Source organism: Equus quagga, chromosome 4, assembly GCF_021613505.1.
Source record: "Equus quagga isolate Etosha38 chromosome 4, UCLA_HA_Equagga_1.0, whole genome shotgun sequence".
Taxonomy (NCBI): Eukaryota; Metazoa; Chordata; class Mammalia; order Perissodactyla; family Equidae; genus Equus; species Equus quagga.
The window spans coordinates 13756870-13778646 of record NC_060270.1 but is presented as its reverse complement, the minus strand read 5'-3'; the positions used below and the strand labels follow the sequence as shown (position 1 = coordinate 13778646).

General features: G+C 39.1%; 1 protein-coding gene and 1 non-coding gene across 3 annotated transcripts in view; both read right to left on the bottom strand.

The window, feature by feature from the left end:
• Positions 1 to 1009: 1009 nt before the first annotated feature.
• Positions 1010 to 21777, bottom strand: part of NECTIN3 (nectin cell adhesion molecule 3) — a 134505-nt gene continuing 113737 nt past the window's right edge. Inside the window, exons 8-9 of one of the 2 annotated variants that reach the window (XM_046659276.1) lie at positions 10262 to 10324; positions 1010 to 9460 (exon numbers count right to left, since the gene is read on the bottom strand). In XM_046659276.1, coding sequence (XP_046515232.1) covers positions 9281 to 9460; positions 10262 to 10324 — 243 coding nt within the window. In that variant the 3' untranslated portion in view covers positions 1010 to 9280. The remainder of the gene's footprint in view (positions 9461 to 10261; positions 10325 to 21777) is intronic. The other variant, XM_046659277.1, reaches the window with a different exon arrangement.
• On the bottom strand, positions 13399 to 13505 carry LOC124238764 (U6 spliceosomal RNA). The gene has a single exon (XR_006888370.1). It is a non-coding gene; the product is annotated as a U6 spliceosomal RNA (small nuclear RNA).

Below are 21777 nucleotides of genomic sequence, written 5' to 3'. Positions count from 1 at the left end.
AAAAATAGACACATATGTTCACGCAAAGACTTGTACACGAATGTTCATAATCATTCATAATTATTTCCCCAAAGTGGAAACAACCCGAATGTCCACCAACTGATGAATGGATAAAATATGGTATATCCCTACAATGGAATATTATTCAGCAATAAAAAGAAATGAATGATAAATGCCACAGCATGGATGAACCTTGAAAACATTATGCTAAATGAAAGAAGCAAGATACAAAGGACACATATCATATGATTCCATTTATATGAAATGTCCAGAATAGGCAAATCCACAGAGACACAAAGTAACTGGTGGTTGCCAGGGGTTGGGGTGGGGGGGTGGGGGGGGCGTGAGGAGAGGATGGCAGTGGGTTTCTTTCTGGCTGAAAATATTCTAAAATTAGAAATTAGAAAATATTCTAAAATTGATTGCGGGGTGACGATTGCACAACTCTGTGAATACACTAAAAACCAGTAAGTTTTATACTTTAAAAAGATGAATTTTATGGTATCTCAATAAAAGGTTTTTTTTATTAAAGTGGTTCCCAGACTTTGAGATTTCACAGACCAGTAAAGCTTCCATTCCTAAAACAAAATTCAAGGATCCATCATAGATGCCATAATAACACTTAAGAAGTTACCATCTAGTACCAAAATCATTTCACGAGGAAGTACATTTGAACACCTAAGGATTAATCAGGCATGAAGAACAATTCTTTAAGTGGAATAAATTTAGCTTCATAAAAAAAAACTATTACGCAATTTTCAAAGAAATTATCATAACATGTAACTTGTTACATGTTTAAAAAAACATTTCCAATACTGCTTGAAGTATAAAAGTACTTTGGTTACTATTTTTAAAATCTTTTTGATAAAACGACTCCAGTGTAGAAACTTACCCTTTTGATAAAAGATGTTCTTCAGATCTTGAATTTTATAGTTATGTAATTAGGTTATTAATTTTTACATGTATTTTAATCATAATTGATTTATTGATAATAATGTAAATGAAAAACTTTAGTTGATAAAAACTTTATTCAAAACACATCAGGAACGATATAGTTCAAAACTGCAAAAATAAAAGACAATTTCTGGTAACTCAAAAATAAAGAATATCTAAAAAACAACTACATTAACATCTACTATTTATAATACAATCTCAAAATCACAGCTAATCTTCATAGTTCTCTATTTCACCACATTTGAGCTAGAATCCTCCCCCTGCTCCACTACATTGTTATGCAACCCTTTCAGTTTTAACACTTAAAATACAACTTGGGTGTTTTCTGACAAGCAAGAATATATACTATTGATTTATTCCTATACATCAAAATAAAAATAGTTCAAATGACTAGAAACTAATTTTCACTTAAGAAAAAAAACAGGTTAGTAAAATATTTCTTTTAAAAATAGGCGAATTGAGCTACACAAGAACACATTTCTCCTTGAAGACTCTCCAGATTATTCACTATGCATTTATATGGTACAGGGCATTTACAAAATGCTTTTCACTATTTATTAGTCAGGACTCACAACACCCATGTGCTGTGAAATAGCAGAACTAACCTCAGTTTATACAGGGAGAACCAAGGCACGTGGTGAGATCTTGCCAGGGCCAAATGAGATCATTAGCCAGATGTCTCTTTACAGAGGACATTAACTTGCTCCATGATGGAAGTAAAACTATGTGGGATTTGTTGGGAGAGAATTCGTTCTGGCTCTGTACGTAAAAAGTTCAGAGCATGGGTAAGGTAGGAGTTAGTGAGAAAAGGGTTAATGGGAAGAAAGTCAAAACCAGAGTAAAAACATTATTTAGACAGAGATCACTTTTCAGAAATAAAAATAGCTAAACAAGAATAGGAAAAAAATAATAGCTATAGAGTTTCTCATTTCTAAGCCAAGAGGCGTTTATAAAATCACTCTAAAAGTAGGACCTCTCTTGAAGACAACCCTTAAACATCCTATTTTTCCCTCCCTAAAACCCCTGGGAGGTAGAGAGTACTAATTTACAGGGGTGAAAGTGAGAAGTAAAGAAGCTAAGAGGTTAAGACCACGTGGAGAGGGAACAGGCTGCGGCAGATGTTATGTCTTAAAGCATTGGCTTAAAAATAGAAACAGAAGGCAGAGGATAAACAGGAACTTTTCGGGATGGACAAGTGGAATAATCTAGGGATCCAGTAGCAACACCAGCTACTTAACATTTTTTTCTACAAAGGACTTGGAATTTCAAGTACACAATGAAACCTAAGATGCCGAATGCTCTTCTGGGTATTGAAGTGCTCAGCCGAATATACATGATAAATTCTCATAGGACCACGTGAAAAAGCAGAGGCATAAATGAGCCACAGTGTGAGCAAGTGCAAACTAATGCATTTAGGACTAAATACTGCTGCCTGTAGTTAAAATAGGATGGATACTGAGCCGTCAACACAGCTTAAGAGAGGAATTTAATTTAGCCTGATCAATGTGTTAGGGCGGATTAAAAGAAATACCGGTCGTTATTGGAAAGAATATTGAAAACCAAAACAATGGTGTTCCTTCACTTAGAAAATCACGTGCAACCCTGGGCTTCACAGATCCCCTGTGAGTTACTAAAGGACACTGTGAATGTTTGAAGTACATTCCTAACCTCTGGAGGAGAAACATAAAACATCTCTTTTTGGCTGTCATACATATTTGTAGCGGGATGGGCCCCAGTGCTAAGCCAGTGTAGCAAATCTGATGTTCTGGATTCCCAGGGAGGCTTTCCCTCAAGCTCTCCTCTAATCAACTTTCATAGTCCAATCCCATGCCATGACAATAAATACAACCAGTTTAGGCCATGTTACCAAGGATCCTCCTGGGCCATAGGGCACCTGGTCATAAAACGGTAAATGGCAGGGCTGGGAAAACCTCAAGAGGGCAACCATTTGGTCTTCCACCTCTAGATGGAGCGAAAGAGTCAACTATCTCAGAAAGCTGGGTTTTGTTTATTGAAGATTGTTTGGGATGGCAGTTATAATCTACTAATAATTTTAAGTATAAGAATTTATCTCCTTGGTTCCAGCTGACATGTCTCCTGTGTAAATCGTGTGCAAGTGGCAACTGTAAACAAAGTAGCTCTCGAATGGGAGCATTGAGAGGACAGGGCCTGCCCATTTTCAATTCATGGAGACATTGCTATTTTCCATAAATATTCACAACATCTGTTCCCTTGAAACTCAGGCATTTATCCCTAAACCTCACAGCTAGAGGAAAAGAATACAGAATATAACTAGAAACTTTTGGTGTGGAGGGGTGTATATTTTGACACACATCATGGACTTGGCCCCCACACACTGCTGAGAATTCTGGGGAATGGACTGATGGGATTTATTCCCAAGATCGGAATGGAGAATCCTTTTATTTATCCCTGGTCGTTTCCTTTTCCGTGACATATAGAAGGAATTTCCACATCATGGTTTCCGTTGATAATGTATGATAAAAAGACATTTAGTGTCATCTGAATTTCTGACATCTTATTTTACTCCAGTCTACTCAGCTCCAAATCTCCACAATCAAGCCGAAACTTGAATAAAGAATAACTAAACTAATAATGGAAATATAGTAGAAATAAACCTAATATTTTACATCTTTCATCTGTCAAGGTAAATATGGCCCCTCTGTTCCTGCCTCTAACCATTTTTGCAGAGATAACGTTAAAGCAAACCTAATGAAATAAGCCTGAAATAGTGAGATATTTGCAGATGTGAGGGTTCTCTTGTATGTGTGAACTGCAAAATTATTTTCAACTGCAAATTTTAAGTATGTCTGTCTCTCTCTCTCTCATACACACACCCCACTCAGAAGGTAAAGGCTGTCACCAAGGAGAAATGCCAGTCACACTCTATTCAGCAGGGGGGTTGACTTCAGAGCAGTGAATACATCTACCCCACTCCAGTGCAGGAATCCTTAATAACTTCTGTCATATCCAGTGTAATCTAAATTATTTTGGCAGATGTTAATTAGTCATAATATACACTCTAGGAGTGGTTAGTTAACATTTAAGTTTGATGGTTAGCATGTGAAAAGCTCGAGTCACTTCAGAGGCTACTACCACAAGAGCTTTATCTGTAGCTCAACATCAGAGACTTTGTTAATAAGCTACTATTTTCAATAGCCAAATTAGTGGTGTTAAAGGCATGTGGATTGACCCAACTACTGTAGGGCACTCGAGCCCTTCCACGAACAGGGTGTAAGACTCTAGCAAGCCCATTATCCCTGAGATTCCCAGATTACTAACCTGTTCTGTGTCTACAAGTTAAACACAATCAGGTCATCTGACACTGAATATGCTGGAATATTGCTGGATTCACATCTAATAACCCTTTCATATAAGGTATTGTTGGGTTCCCGAAAGGACAGAGTTGGGACTTTTTCAAGCTTACAAGACAGGTTGATTGTTACAAGGATGTCTGTTCTGGTGCCCAGTTGTTTGTAAACAGGAATGACGCAGAAATTGGTCCAAAATCTGATTTTAGTGTAAAGTACCACCTAGTGAAGTTGGGGAGAGGACAGCTACAGCCCTCACCCACCTCCACCTACTGAAGGCCACCAAACAACCTAATAATTGCAAGTGACCAAACGGGCCAAGTCCAGTTTACAACAATTTTCTTTAATGGAGGAAAAACAAATACCTTTATAGGTGTAATAAGATTAATCTAATCATGGTCTATAGTTGAATAGGCTTGCAAATAGTTTCTAGATTAACAGAAGAACTGGAAGTCCCTCGTCCTCTGATAAGGTCTGCAAACAGCCCAAGGAAGAAAAGGCTTGTCAGTCAAGCACAGGAACAAGAGCAGCACAGAGCTGAGCCACAGGTGGAGCCCTGACATTTCTACTTCACACCCTTCCTATTCTTCTTCTGGCTTTCTACCAAAGCCAGCTTTCCAGCTGTGCACTCTAAGAGTGCCACCACCCCGAGAATTCAATAAAGGTGAAGCAAACTGGACAGAGCGATGAGTATGTCAAAGAACTCAGCTGAGGAAGAGGCATTAGTTTGTGCCCACCCAAACCGAACCACCTGGGATGGAGTAGTTTAATTATTTGGTTGGTTATTTTTGCAGCTGTGATTAATCTATTGGATATGAAAGTCTTCCTGAGCATTTTGAGAAATTCAAAAACTAAAACAAGCATATGTACTTGCTCTCATTGTAATGAACATTTCTTATGGTTTTCTTCCATGTAGCCTTATACCTCTGCTTAAAAAGAAAAATCAAGACAACCTCTTCCTTAACACCACTGCTCAAAAGTAGATTTGAAAGAAGTAACAGCTGACTGATGATTAACGTAATCTGTAGGGATGCAGCATAGGAGTGTGAGCCTTTGTCCCTACAGGGGCTCCTGGAAAGGGGACAGAATAGGAGGTAGCCCTCGTCAGAGAGATGATTCCATGTAAGGTGTTCTGCCTTGAAGTCCAGTCCATTCTACATACTCAATAATGGTAGCTGTTAGTCGTAGTAATCTGTGAAATAAGAGCACCCGCTCATTATGGCAATGTGCATTTTCAATTTTAGATAAAGCTTAAAAGGCTAAGATCCAGATACCAAGCTTTCCATCTGACAAATGTTTATTATGGTAAAAGGAATGTCTCCCACTCGCACTTGACTATATTCAAATCAGGTCTAACTGAAATTCTCATGTTGCCATTTGGCTCTCCATGAGGACACTATGGTACTCAAATGCTGGCCAGTGTCCTGGGAGTTTAGGTTCAACATACAACAGTCATAGAGTCCTAGGCATTTTCAGTTTGAAGAGAACTTACAATTCCCCATCCATTACTATCTTGTTCAACGCTCACTACATTTCTGAGAGGCTGACGGGCAGGGGTTCTAATCCCTGCTTTATGGATAGGGGCAACTGATGCACTAGACAGGTTTAGTGACTTGTCTAAGTTCCCACGGCTGGAAAGGGGTGGAGCTGGGAGTAGAACCTGTTCCTCTGATTCTTGGTCTAAGGATCTGTCCGCTACACCCAGGGAAGCAGAGGCTTGCAGGAAGCTCTACTGCATACAAAGAACAGCACTAGGGGAACAGCACATGATGAAAAAGAAAATAGTGCATTTCAGACCACTGTGAAAGAGGACCTAAGAAATCACTCTCAAAAGATGGTCAAACTGCTGGCCCAAGGGGTAAACAAGGCCGTTAAAAATTAATGAGGGGACCAGCTCACTTAGTTTACAGCACCTTTCTGTAGTATCTACTATGTTCATGTTACAGGGAAGCCTAGCACAGGTAAGAATTTTATAATACATCCCCCAAAGAGCATGGACTTCTACAAACTTAGATACATAAGGCCAGGAATAGGGAAACCCTCACAGAACAGATAATAAATCACTGCCATTTAAGGATTAATCTAAATTTTTATCCCATTATGTCAGACAAGTCCCAAGAGGTATGGATGCTTTATTTTCGTGTGGTGTGCAAAGAACCTGGTGATCTGCTGCTGCAGCAACAATGTGCACTCCTGGAGCTTGAGCTGCCTACAAAATAGGCGATAAAGGCTGTGTGTTTAAGATGGAGCATGCACACCCCACCTTGAAATGCAAAGCCACAACCATAAATGGATAAGCGCTCTGGGGATTTATTTCTGTTTCGGGGTGTTTTAGTAAGCCAGTTACAGGAAGAGTATCTAGTATCAGCTGTGGCTTATATTCCTAAGCCTCACTCACTGACCTTTAACAGTCTTACTTCCAAATTTAAATGGCCATCGTCAAGTAGTCTAGGCTGCAAATTTAGAGATCAAGAGGCTAATTTTGGATGGCACTTTTTGGTTGAGGGGGCTGGTTGATCAAACCCTTTTAAAGCTCCTTTCTAGTGCACTCAGTGTTTAGAGAGAACAGATGAGAGGCACCAGGATAAGCAATCATATAGCTTATGTGACCCATGTAAGGGGCCATCAGCTAGGAAATCTACTAGTTTGTTAAAGAAATATCTGTAACAAGATATGACAGAGAGGCAAAGGGGATATTGAGCTAGCAGGCTGTGAGACAGGTGTCTACATCCTGAAATTTCTTTTCCGTAACTACACGGAGAACGTTAAAAATGCAATAGTGGATTCTTCTTGGTAAGGAGGGTGCTGAAGACAAGTCAAAGGGCTTCTGAAACCCAGTGCTTCCAAATCTCATTCCCTGGTGCAAATGGAGACATTGCTACTCCCCCCCTAGATCTAGGGTGTGCTTTTGTGATGCAAATTCAACAACCTGCTTCCCAGCAGGACCCTAGGAACCAACCCCCATGTGTAAGATGTTTTTAAAGCTTTCTAAAGGAGGTGATGCACTGCAACATCTCCTCCTCTGTAACATCCAGCATTTATAAAACACTTCCCTGTCAAGGAGAGCTCTGACCAGAGTCATCTTTCTGTTGGAAAACAATTGCAAATTCCTGCACCTTCAGTTACTCACCAATGGGATTCCAAGTAATAAAGTCAAATATCTTCTTTCTGCATCAGCTTGCTACAAAGGGCAGTAATCTAACTCTGAGGTAGCACAGCCATACAGCAATGAGGGTCCTTGGAATTTACCCTTTGATCCCATATAACTATCACCTTTTAAATTGCTAATAACCTGGCTAACACATTGAGTTAGAATTTAATCATCGTTTCTCCCAGAATTGTTGGTCACCCAGATAATGGGGAGTAGTAATACACTACTGCAGAACAACCTGGATAACTTGTCTGGCAAAGCATGGAACTAAAAAAAGGAAACACAAGCAAGAACCAGAGCCCGCGCAACATGAGTCATAACCTATCTTTGGTATCTTATTAGAAATCATATTAATATTTTCCTGTTCCCTTGAAGCTTAGGTTGGAAATGTGTACTATTTTATTTTAGTGCTCATGTCACTCTTTCCTAACATATGACAAGCCTGTAGTGTTTTTTATGCCTGTGATATACCTCTAATCTTCCAGAACACGCAGTAAAACAACACCTTTCCTAAGAAGTGAGGGAGGGTGATCGACATTTGCACGAGTACCTTTCCCCCCCCCAGCCCCCCGCTCACCCCACTATAATTAGTACCTTCAGTCTCTGAGGAAAAGCTGGAAAGGGAAGTGAGAAAAGTCAAGGCAGACGTTGGCGGGCACCAGAGTACAGCAGGACACACTAGTAAGTCAGTCACTATATTACTTGTTTTTTAGCGCCTCCTGACTCTTGTGGGTGACCAGGCACAGGAGGGGAAGAGAGATAAGGGACAACACCTAGGTTTAGTACACATGTCATACTGAAGGGGCTTTTTTTTTAAGTTTTCAAATTTTCCACCTAGCTTTTAAGAGTAGGAGTTATTTCATGGTGATTTTCCAGCAGGCTTTTCTGAGGTAGATAAAACACGGACAATAAGTAGTCTGAAGAATGCAGAGGGTAGCTAAAGCCTGTGTGGGTAGGATTAATTTGAAGGAAATGTCAGTAGTGAAAGCTGAGCTTGTCATATACAATACTACAGAAAAGAAGGACAGGTTCAAGGTTGGCTGCCATCTAGACAGGGCTTTTAGAATTTAATAGGTGGGAAATAGGCTCATCTGGCTAGTAAAGAACAGAGCTGTGGGAACAATACAGAGCAAGGGAAGAACCCTGGTTAGCACACAGCTAATCAAGACAAGGCAGATAACAGCAAGAAATAGGTGTCCCTTAGGAACTTAGTGATCAAGAAGGAATATATATTACAATATCACAAGAGTCTAAAAGCAACCAACAGGCTTCAAGTTTTAAATTGCCTTGTGTTGTTGGGAGTTTTTGGATATAGAACCAATTTTGCCTCTTTCCTCAGGCCTCTTGTTTGTACACAGGTATTACAGCTGTATTAAGCACGTCAGGGAAAACCAAATCCCAACTAAATAATCAGTTAAATGGATTTTGAAGTGCTTTTTTGGCCGTTTGAGTTACAGATGAACAGGCTGGCCTGCCTGAGACCCAGTGAGGTCAATACTCCCAGCTGGGGCCTTTCTTTCTGGAGAATCACTGCTGTCATCACAGGCAGATGCTCTGCTTTTAAATGAACATGCCATTGTAGGCCAAACGTTAGTAGTTAAACACCACCGTCACAGAAACACACAAAGCTATAGCCAAGTTCACAAACACAGCTGGCAGTTAAGAAACTCTTAATGAAGGAAAGAAATTCGCTATTGGCTCCAAGTCACTCATCACGACTTCCAATACACTTGGACTGAGATGGTTTTATATGAGAGAGAATAAAATAATAATTATTGGCCTCAGTTTCTCTCCCCAGTCTAAGAATAAACATTTGTCAGAACACCCACTGGACAAAAGAGGACAATCACACGTAATGTTCCCGTGGGTTGATGTAGACTCTCTCAGGGCCGCTGCTCTGATGACAGCTGTCGGGGCTCCGGTCACGGTGGCACATCTGACTGTAAAGGGGGTACATCTGCTGAATCCCGTCTGCCCCCACTGGATTCTCGGCTTCGTAGTCAAATCTCCTGCTATTGTGTCCATTCTAAAAATTCAAACATTGCTTGTGTTAGCTCAGAGCAGCTGCTTGCATTTCTCTAGCACCTTGCTAAAAACAGGCAAGAACAGAATTCATTACAGTCTGTGTCCCCGATTCATTATCCCACGAGCTATTCAATGGCAAGGTAGAGTTCAACAACTTATCATTTTCCAGTCATTTGGTTGCTTACAATACCTGAACAAGAGTGATGGCAGCTCCTAAATAGAAAATTGTGACTAACGGAGACTCCAGTCAGTTTCAGGTTTGGAAATTTGGAATTGGTATTGGTTTAGGTAAACTGGAGAAAAACAAGGCTGTGAACTTCAGGAGTCCCTCAGCAAGGCTCAAGCTCAGAAGGAGTCCATGAGACATACAGAGGATTAAATCAAACAACCAAAAGAAACCCTGGGATTCAGCACCGGGGAATGAGGGAAAAGACACAGTGGAATGAACAGGTATTTGACTGGATGCCCGAATGAGACTAAGAAATGCTGTCAAACATATCCTCATCTTGACCTTTCTTCCTTGCTGGACCTTGGGTCATAGCTGAGACCATAAAATGAACTCCCCTGATGCTCTGTGGTATCTCTGGTATTGACCCCTTTCCTGATTATTCGTTTCATAAAAATTGATTACTTCTAAGAGAGACAAGCAAGCTCAAGGACTTCATAAAATCATACTAAAGATGCTCGAATAGCAGAGACGTGAATAAAATGAAACTTCATGGAAATCAGATGATATTTTAATAAGCAAGGTGGCCACGACTACACCTAGGCTGACCCCCCACAACAGCACTGCGTTACTTACAGTGTGCTGGAGGCCGCCAACCTCTCTTTCTTTGAACTGAGTCTGCAAAGGCACGTGTTCGGTCTGGAGGAGGAAGATAGAAAGACACGTTCTTTAAAGCACCAAGCACATGATAAAACAGATCAACCGGGACCACGAAGACGCCTATATTTAAAAAGCCAATCATGTCTTGTTAAGGGTTTGCCAACTAAGCAAAGTGTTTCAGAGGAGGATGGGAGAAACAACCTCATTTCTTGAGTTTGTCTCTCTCTCTCTCTCCTGGCTCCAGGCTTCTTCTGGAAGGAAGAAAATATACAGAACGTCTGCTGTAGAATCTCTCATGCAAACTTGTTTACGTCTTACTGGAGGGAGGACTCGGCACAGAGGGTCTCTTGCCTTCTCTCAGTGGAAGGGTCTGGTATTTTAAATCTGCTAAAAGTGGTTGAGGTGAAATGAAAAGTTGTTTTTTATTTTTAGCTGTAGATGTATATATGGTCACCCTTCTCTTCCTGCTGTTCCTCCCTGTCCCCCACTCCACAGAGTTCATGAAGAGGAAGCATCTTTCTCAGCTTCCCTTTCATATACAAAGGCATACTCACCCTTCAGCCCCCAGGTCAAACATCACCTCTTCTGGGAAGTCTTGCACAAAACCCTCAGGCAGAGCTAGCCACTCTCCTTTCTGTGGTTTCACTGCATGTCTTAGCACAATCATGTGCTTATTTGCTTGTCTCCTTCACTAGATTGAGGATGCTGGCTGGGGTATTTTACAAAGATTATCTCACGCAATCTTTATAATAATTCTATAAAACCGATTTTACAGACGACTAAAACTGAGGCTCAGAGTGGTTAAGATGTCTCCAGTTACACAGCTGCGAAGTGGTGGTTTGTGGTTCAAACATGGGTTTGTCTGATTCCTAATTCTATATTCTTATATCCTCTGCTTCTAGCTCAGTGTGTGGAAAATAGATGTTCAATAAATATAATAAAAGAAAGCTGGAACGTCTCAGCATGTAGGCACATCTATCAACGTGCTCTCCATTTCACTGCCTTTGCTTATGCTATCCTTTTGGTCTGGAAGGTCGGTCCCTTAGTCTCTGGCAGTTGAAATCTATCCATCTATATTGGCCTAACTAAAGTCCTTTTTTCTTCAGGAGGCCTTTCCACATTGCCCATCAAGTCAGTTTCTTTACTCCCAGCTTTCCTATTGTTCTTGTTTATGCCTCTATTACAGCACACATAATCATCTATCTGTTTTATAGCTCCTAATGTCTGTATCTTTCAAGTCCAGTAAACAGTGGGCCTTTCTTGGCATTCCTGCTCCATCCCCATACCCTAGCCTGTGGTTCTGCAATAGTAAGAAGTCAGTAGTAAACTAATGAATTTACTGAAATCTAAATTACCAATTCTTGATATCCCACGTCAGCATCATCCAAATTATAAATTACCTGTGAGAAATTCATTCCTCCTGTTGTATTCTGCCTAATTCTAGGGTGCTTTCCACATGACCAGTCGAGACTGACAGTGCCCAATGGTAAAAGTCCAAGGCAGGGCCAGCTTCATGGACATGTGACTAGTCACACAGGACCTAGTGCTAAAGAAGGGTCGCACTTTGGGGTTTAATGCTCTGTGGTTGTATCTTAGATTTCTTAATTTTATTGTGAATTAGTGTTTTGAAAGTGGTATAATGGAACAATGCAACATTCCTCGGGAACTTGTAGCCTCAGTGCAAGGGCATCCTGCCTCCTGCTGCTTGTCTTTGATTTGGTTCTTGGCCACCACTCCCCCATTCTGGTGTCCCAGGCCACCCTGGCCTTCCCCGCCCTCCCTGTCCAGTGACTATAGCTGCCCTCTGCCCTGGCAGGGCCCTGAGCACTGGTACAAAGGAGGTTGGGGTCAGGAGTGTGTACCCTGTACATCATGGCACAGCTGGCAGGTGGCTGGAGGACACGTCTCAGTGAGGGCGAGCCTTCCACTCACCCCTGATCTAGGAACCCAGTATTGCCATCTTGACACTCTTAATTTTTAAACAAGAGGCCCTGCATTTTCACTTTGCATGGAGCCTCACAAATTATGTAGCTGTTCCTGGTCTAAGGAAAACAGACTTGGAAGAAAAATACCTAAAATTAAAATTAGCATTGTTTCTTTGCCGTGTTAGATTACCCCTGCTGCTGTTCCCCTTCTCCATTCATACAGGTAACTAAGGAAGGATGCTACAGCATCACTGTAGCTAATTTGACAAGACGCAGGGCAGTGAGAAGCTTCTCTGCAGAAGGAGCTGTGGCAGTGAGGGGGAAGCAGGGTTGCAGGCAACACTAAAGGAGATCACAGTCTAGAAATAGTGATTACGATCTCAAGAGTTCAAGAGAAGACTTGGTTGGAATGCGTGCTTTCCTATGATTATACTATAAAATTCCAAATGGTAAATTTAACGAGCAGAAAATAAATTTTTCTGAGCACTCTAGGTAAGATTTGCATTTGATCATTATCAACGAAACACAGTAACAAGCTTTGAGTGCTTAGAAGCCAGTATTCCGGGAGGACACAATGGATGATGCAGCGTCATGAGTAACAATACAACCAGGATTAAATCAGTAGCATCAGGGAATTATAGAGGCAGGAAAATCTATTTTGTTTCAATATAAAGAGACTTCAAAGAGCCATGGCTTTGTGAGTAATAATAGCATTGTTACCTTTTTCTCATGATAAGAGATACAAAATTAGCCAAAAGTGGTACATTTGACAATAATGACAAGAAGAGAGAGTTCCTAGACCTGAACAGGAAGAAGTGGTGCCAGGACACTATGAACGATCTTCATGGGCACTTACTGGACAACAAGCAAAAGCCTAAGTTCCTCTTCTCTATGCAATATCATAAACCTTCATCTATAACCACTATACCTCACAAGACCTCATGAGTTTTGTAATAGAGCATTTATTCAAATTGTTTAGATACACAGGAGTGCCATATATCCTAGGGACAGGCCTGCATTAGGGATGGGGGCAACGGAAAAGTGCGCTGCGCTTGCCTCTGCACTGTGAGGCCATCCAATTTCTGACAAGATACATAAGGAACTTAATTTAACAGTGAGTGGGTACACGTGCTCTCTTTCTGCTAATCCATAAACTACCTAAAGTGTTGCATATTCTGATTTTTTTTTTTAAATATGGAACACTTCACGAATTTGCATGTCATCCTTGCACAGGGGCCATGCTAATTGTCTCTGTATCGTTCCAATTTTAGTATATGTGCTGCCGAAGCGAGCACGCATATTCTGATTTTTAAAAGAAGTTAATGACCACAGTATGTAGAAAAGTGTCTTGCGTAATAAACACCTCACGTTTGGTGCTTAATATATAAATACTGAATCAACCTATAATACTTTTTGGATACACGGCATATATTATTCTACTATTTTTGCATTTTTTTCCTAGAAAGTTTCCGGCTGCTCTGAGTCTCTAATACACATTTCAATTTCCCTACTTTCAGGGCCTATCTTGCAGTAATTTCTATTGAGCTACAACCCATATTCACTTTCCTGACTTAGCAAAGTCACGTAGACTCTCACTCCTGGCTTCCAAGGTGCTAACAACACTAGCTTTTCAAGTGTTATTGGATGTTATCTTAACAAATATTTTACCTTCTCTGACTCATATAAATAAACCAAAACCTCCACTCTCTACTATGTATTATATCTTAACCTGTTTCCATTTAGATAATATTTTAAAATTCCATAAGCAGAGCTTTCCGAGTTGTTAAGGTTTATTTTCGGTGATGACAGAAGCAAGATTTGAAGTGGCTATTGTCAGGAGGTCTACAGTAACTCTGGATACTCTGCTTGCTCTGGCAATGTAAAAACTGCAAATGAGAGTTCCATTTGGATCCATTAACCCCATCACCAAATCTGAGTCCTTTTGGTCTTCCATCTTGTTTCATGATTTCATCCTCAAAATGCTCTGTACTTCCTTCCTTGGAACCATGGGGCAACCTTTGGGGCAATCACTTTTGCCCCAACTCTTTTGTTGTGATTTATAAATCTTAAACATTGTTCTTTTTAAACATACTCTCCCACCTTCCCAACCTTTTCCCTAACATGTTCCCTCTAATTCCTCGCCCCGACTGACATATGTCTTTTCCAGAATTTTCTTAAGCCTGGAGAAAGCAAGACTCCTTTTAATTACTGCACATCACTCCCCCATCTACAAGAACTTCCATGTTACTCTCTTCACTTTCAACTCTCTTGCTCTCTTACTTTTTTTTTTGCCATGGATTCCTTCCTCCTGGCATACAAACATGTTCAAGCATCTGCCATCTTAACAGAGAAATGAAAAGATAATATTTATTAAAACCTCAATTTCTTAAATTACAAAAGGTCCTTAACTTACCTTTTGAAACCTCAGCTTAACAAGATACCTCTAACTCATTACTTGCTGAAGGCCCTCCTCTTCCCTCAGTGCCTAAGGCTGTAAGTGAAGATATACCAAGTACCCTACACCCTCACACCTAGTGTGTAATTGGTCTCTCCTCCACGGATGCCTTCCCAATTCAAGCATTTGCTAAGCTTCCCTGTCACATCCTTGGGTAACTTTTCCACTGCATACCAGACATAATCAAATATTTTAATGTGAGCTCACTATTTTTTATGGAACCAGAGAACCTTAGAGTATAGATTATATGAAGAATGCATGAATAATGAATATATTACTGAATTACTTTGATTCTACCTAAAATCTTGGCCAGTCTCTTACAAATGGAGCAAATTACTACACATTGCCCTCTTATACCTGTCAAGAAACTCTGAACCCTTGGTAATACAATACTTGGTGTGACTCCTTCCTTTTTAGTTTGCTTCTATTTGTGCTTTTGTTATTCTTTCAATTCCACGGGTGACTGGGGGAATCATGTTTCTTTTATTTTTTCCCTGCATCAGAGTTTCAGCTTAATACCTAGGAATCATGTTGAAATTACTTTCTATTAAACTCTAAATAGAAAAGTTTCTGGAATTACTGGGTCACAGGACACCCAGTCATTTTCTCTGAGCTGAGTTCTTGCTCCACAACCTTCAGTGTCCTTTTCCTGGTCTATTTTATACAACATCTGCATCTGTTGGCATTCTCTCTTTCTTCCCATTATGCCCCCACACGGCATTTTAAAGGGTTTCATCCTATTGACACATCTTGCTCTGATGCTTCCTTATACTGACAAGTGATACATTTTTACTTCTGCTTCCAGTCATGATGGAGAACTAATACCAGACTTGCCCTCCTGACATAAATTAGTCAAAATCTATACAAAATATATGAAACAACTGTTTTCAGACACTAGAAAACTGTGCTGCAAAGGAGTGGGATTTCAGAGAATGGGAACACATGCACACATATACACACGTGCACAAACACACATACACACAGCGATCCTCTGATGGCCCTGACTTTTCTGCTGATTCAGGAAAAGGAAAACCCAAGAAGAGCACAGGGTCTGCCTGAGGTGAGGAGACAGAGTTCAGCTTTCCAACAAGCTGAGGTGGCTGTAGTCTGTGGGACAGGGTACTAAAGAGAAGGACAATTCTCATTGAACACCAGACATTCAGGAAAGACCCTGGGTCATGCGTTAGGAGTAAGGCTAAAGTAGCTCTAGAGGATAGAATATTCTAGAACTACCTTAACAAAGCTTAAAAAGAAGCTTCCAGAATATCAAGTTGACCTTAAAGTAAATTAATTGACTGCCAGAAAATAACCAAACTCTTACCAAGGAATGATAGCAAAATTCAAATGATTGACAATGTAACATTCACAATGCCCAGCATCCAAGTAAATGCATTGAACAAGGGGAAAAAAAAAGTCAATAGAAACAAACCTTGAAATGACAAGTATGATGGAATTAGTAGACAAGAATTTAGAAACAGCTATTATAAACATGTTTAAGGATATAAAAGAAAATATGAGAATATGATAATTGAAAACTATGAGAAAGAACCAAAGAGAACTTCTATAACTGAAAAAATACAATGTCCGAAATAAAAAAGTCACTACATGGCCTTAATAGACTCTGCAAAAGAACAGATCAGTGCACGTGAAGACAGAAACTATCCATACAAAGAACAGAAGGGAAAAGGCTGAAAAAAATTGAATATAGCCTTAGAGATCTGTGGGATGATATCCAGAAATCTACCTTTCGCGTAATTGGAATCACAAAAGGAAGGAAAGGTAGGAAAAAATATTCAAAGAATTGTTAAAATTTTCCAAATTTGATGTAAAATATAAACCTATAGTTCTAAGAAGCTCAATGAACCCCAACCACGGTAAACACAAAGAAAACTACTCCAACACATTTCAAAATCAAATTGCTCAAAACCAATGATAAAGAAAATCCAAGATGTAGCCAGAGGAAAAAATAAGATAGAGTACATATTAGAGAAACAAAGATAATTATCACTGGCTCCTCGTCTGAAAAAAATGAAGGTCAGGGGGCCAGCCCAGTGGTGTAGTGGTTAAGTTTGAGCACTCTGCTTTGGTGGCCCAGGGTTCACGGGTTCAGATCCTGGGCGTGGACCTACACACCGCTCATCAAGCCCTGCTGTGGTGGCATTCCATATACAAAGTAGAGGAAGACTGGCACCAATCTTAGCTCAGTGACAATCTTCCTCACACAAAAAAAGAAAAAACGAGAAGTTCAGAAGAGGATGCAGCTACAATTTTAAAGCACTGAATGAAAAAATAAAGTCAAACTAGAATTCTATATCCCACAAAAATATTCAAAAGTTAAGGTGAAATAAATAAATTTGCTGACAAACAAAAGCTAAGAGAAGTTGTCAGCCGACCCATACCATAAATAATGTTATGGGAAAGTTCTTCAAGTTAAGGAAAATTGATTCCAAACAAAACTTCATGAAGTTTTAAAGTTTTAAAAGAGATACATTACAGTCTAAGACATAAATAAAATGTATAAGAATAATAAGGAGGGGGGCAAGAAATAGAAGTATACGTTAAGGTTCTCACATGATACATGAAGTAGTATAATGTTATATTAAGGCAGACAGGGCTAAGTTAACAATGCATATACTAAACCCCAGAGAGATCACTAAAAAAGTAGAATAAATAGGTATAGCTAAATAATTCAATAGAGGAGATAAAAAATACTAAAAATACTCAGTTGATTTAAAAGAAGACAAGAAAAGAGGAGGAAAGGAACAAAGAACTGACGGAACAAATAGAAAACAAATAACAAGATGGTGAACTTAAGCCCAACCATAGCAATAAATATATAAATAAGAATAGACTAAACATAGGAATTAAAGCCAGGGATTTTCAGATTGGGTTTACCCAGTCTTTTTTAAAAGCAATACTGATCTAGATGTTACCTATGTGAAATGCATCTTAAATATAAAGATATAGATGGTCTAAAAGTCGGAGGATGGAAAACATGTACCATAAAAACACAAATCATAAAAAAATGGTTAAAAATTGGAGCAGCTTTCTTAATATCAGACAGAATGACTTCAGGACAAGGAAAATTACCAGAGATAAAGAAGAATTGTTCATAATGATAAAAGGATCTACTTATCAAAATGACAGGACGTAACAATCCTAAATGTGTTATGTACCCACTCAGAGAGCTACAAAAACACATGAATAACTAACTGAAAGGAGACATAGGCACGTTCACAAATATAGTTGGAAATAACACTCCTGTCTCAGTAACTGGTAGATACGTAAACTGAAAATCATTATGTGTAAAGACTTAATGCTATCAACCAACGTGACCTAACTGACATTCACAGAATACCACACTCAACAACAGCAGAACATAGATTGGTTTCAGTGCACGCGCAACATTCAGTAAGATAGATTGTATGCTGGGCAATAATAGAAATCTCAATATATTTAAAAGGAGTTAAATTCTACAGATATATTTTCTAACCATAACAGAATCAGTGAGCAATTGATAATAAAAACATATTTGGAAAACTGCAAAATGTTTGGAAATTAAACAACATACTTCTAAATAACTCAATGGCCAAAGAAGAAATAACACGGGAATTTAGACAATATTTTGAATTGAATGATAATGAAATTATAACATACCAAACTTTGCAGGATTTCAAAGAACTACTTAAAGAAAAATGTATAGCTATAAATACTTGTATTAGGAAAGAAGAGAGATCTCAGATTAAGGATCTAAGATTCTTCTTTAAGAAGCTGAAAAAAGAAGAGCAAATTAAATCCAAAGGAAGTAGAAAGAAATAATAAAGAGTGAAAAATCAATAAATAAATAATGGACAAACATTGAACAAAATTAATGAAACCAAAAGCTGGTTCTTGAAAAGCTAATAAAATTGGAAACATCCTAGCAAGAAAAAAAGAGAAACACAAACCAATATCAAAACGAAAAAGGCGACATTATAACTGATCTTATAAAAGTTGGAACGATAAAAAAGGTGTGTTATGAACAATCTGATGCCAATTAATTTTGACAATCAAGATGAAACGGACAAATGTCTTGAAAGACACAATGAAAACCCTTTCCATAGAGAAACTCCAGGCCCAGATGGAAACACTAGTAAATCCTATCATTTAAAGGACTAATAGTGTTCTTAAATTCTTTCAGCAAATGAGAGAAAAGAGAACATTTTCTAACTTCTTTTATGAGACTATCATCACCCTGATACCAAAACCAGACAAAGATATTATAAAAAAGGAAAACTAAAGATTTTTATTCATAATATCCCAAAACATTAAACCAAAACAGTCCTGTACAGTTGAATGAATAAACAAATTATAAACTATTTATAAAACGGGATACTACTCAGCAATGAAAAGAAATTTATTCATACAACAACATGGATCTCAAAAGCATTATGCTAAACAAAAGAAATTGGAGACAAAGGAGCACACAGTGATTCCCTTCAGGTGAAGTTCTTTAAAAAAGGCCTAACTAATACATTGTGATAGAAATCACATCAGTGGTTGCCTGAGGCAGGAGAGGTGTGTGGGGCCGGGGGCAAGTGGTGGTGGTGGAGAGTGTGTACGAAAATTGTTAGGTGACAGAAATGTTTTTGATTGGGGTAGTGTTTACATCAATGTGTACATTTGGCAAAGCTTATCAAACTGTGCACTTAAAATGGGGCACAATATTGTGTAAATTCACCTGAGTAAAGAAGTTTTATTAAAACTACGCCTTTCCATTTCATCACAGTTACTCCCTTTTGGAGAAGCATGTGTGGGGAGGTGGTGTAGAATGAGAGGCAATGACATAGTCTGGAACCTGTCATGATGCACATATAAATTCTCTACAAATACTTTGTGACAGATTGTCCTTGATGCAGGAGTTTCTCGGCTATACAATCCAGCTGCTTATTTGTGTTCTAGTGACTGAGTTCCTAATCTATAGAGATGATTTCACCACACTGAAGGAGTAACACAAAGAAATGGCTACCAGACATAATTCACAAAGTATGGATTCCTCAAGGCATAAAGATATTACATTCCTATCTATTAAGTACCTCTCTGAAAGAAGTTATAAAACGTTATTAAAACTGTGAACCAAAGGTCAATTTTCCCTTTCATTTTTTTAAATAGTTGTGAGAGTGGCCGACCACGTTGCCTGAGCAACAACTATAAAGATCGTGTTCTAATCAGGTAAAATTTACAACATTAATTAGGTACTTGTTTAATGAGATAATTGTTTCATTTCTCCATGATAATTACCCATAAGGATAAGCTATTCACATGACTATCTCTTATTACTATAGTAGACCACTGGCATTCATGAATTTAATACTGCTGGTTTTAACCATTTATGAGTGAGTTTAAAAAGGTTATGACAGGTTGTACTTTGTAATTTGTTGAGACACAACTTTGAATCAAGACCTAGGAGGTTTTTGTGATGGGCTAGTGTGATTTAGCTAGTTAATGAGCTTAACAACCACTCAACATCCACCTTTCAATGTATCATTGTTATTCTCAACTCTTATATATGACTTTTATAAAACAGGTATATAGGTATCCTCTATGAATGTCAAGGGAGGTACTATGCTATTAATCAACCTTTATCTTTTAGATTTAGAAATGTTTCCTTATTATTTTTCAGTTAATTCTTAGTTCTCTGGTATCTACAATCAATCATAATCAATGCAGATTGCCACAGCACATTATACAGGTTAAATGTATAAGGTCTGCCTGGATCTTATTCACAAGACTTGAGATTAATTTGCTTCCAACTGCTCTCTCCCAATGTCTGAGAAGTGAGGTTCACTTCTGTGTTCTGCCTGTGCATCCCATCCTAAAAATCCTTTCCTGTTAACCCCTAAAAGGGTGACAAGGAGGTTTCCCCTAAACCTCACATGGGCTATCACAGAGTAGATGCTCACTGAACACTTGCTGACGTACTATCCATGCACGGGACCTGTTCTGACTCCTACTCTTAGTCAGTGATCCCCACAGAGATCTTGGGAGCTGGAGTATGTTGGAAAACCTGTGACAGTTGGACTGGAAACCTTGGAGTCTGAATTCCTAACTGTAAGGAACAAGGCAGTTAGATCTGAAATGGTTCCTGAGAAGGGAGTGAACACCATGAAAATAGGTTCTAGATCTTTGCTACTCAGGAATCTTGTAAAGAAAGGCTGGAGGAGAGGGTCTGGATTAAAGGAAGTCAGAGAGAAAGGGAGCATAGAAGCTGGCTCAATAATGCCAACATGGTTAAAACAGACATTATTAGGCACCGCTTAGGCAAAAGAACAATTGTAGCTTGTAAGGACAGACTCTTCTACTCCCTGCCCCATAAGGTAGGCGTTGTACAAGATGCTTTAGATGTGCTCATATTCTTATACTATCTGCTTGAGGTAATGTTATTGCTGTTCACATAATAAAGATGAGGAAGCTGAGGCTTAGAGGGAAGAAGCAACGTTCCCAAGTTCATAGAGCTAAGATTCAAACTCATGTTTATGTAATTCCAAAGTCTGTACCTTAAACCATCACACAAGACTGCCTATCTTGAGTATATCCAATCTCTTCCTAATTTAACTGCACAAGAGGACTGAAAAGCAGGAAGACAATGAGCATTTGAGAGGGGAGAAGGCATAACACTGAGTAGACAGACTGGTGATACTCCACACTTGCCAGCTTTGCCATCTGCCCTGAGTTATCTGAACTGGTCAAAGAGCAGCTATGGCCTAAGTTACTGCACCTCCTGCTTGAGCTCCAGCCTCAGCTAAAGGAAAACAAAGGCAAGGCTTTTCTTGAGCAGTTTCAGCCTCTCAGAGTGTTTTTATCTGCCCCAGCCCAGGGCTGAACACATGGTCATTTGCCATTGGATAATACTTTAAAAAAATCAATTTAGAGGGCATTTTCCCTCCTGTTTTATTGTTTGTTTATACCCTGCAGTGATACAGTTAGTACCTTAAAATGTAATGTCTAGTCCCCTAATTTATAATATTAAAGATTGCAATGAGACAGTTACAAGAAGAAATGACTACAGAATGCCCTGAATGCAAACTTTTCAAATGTAGGCTTAAACCATGGTTTATTTATAAGATTAGATA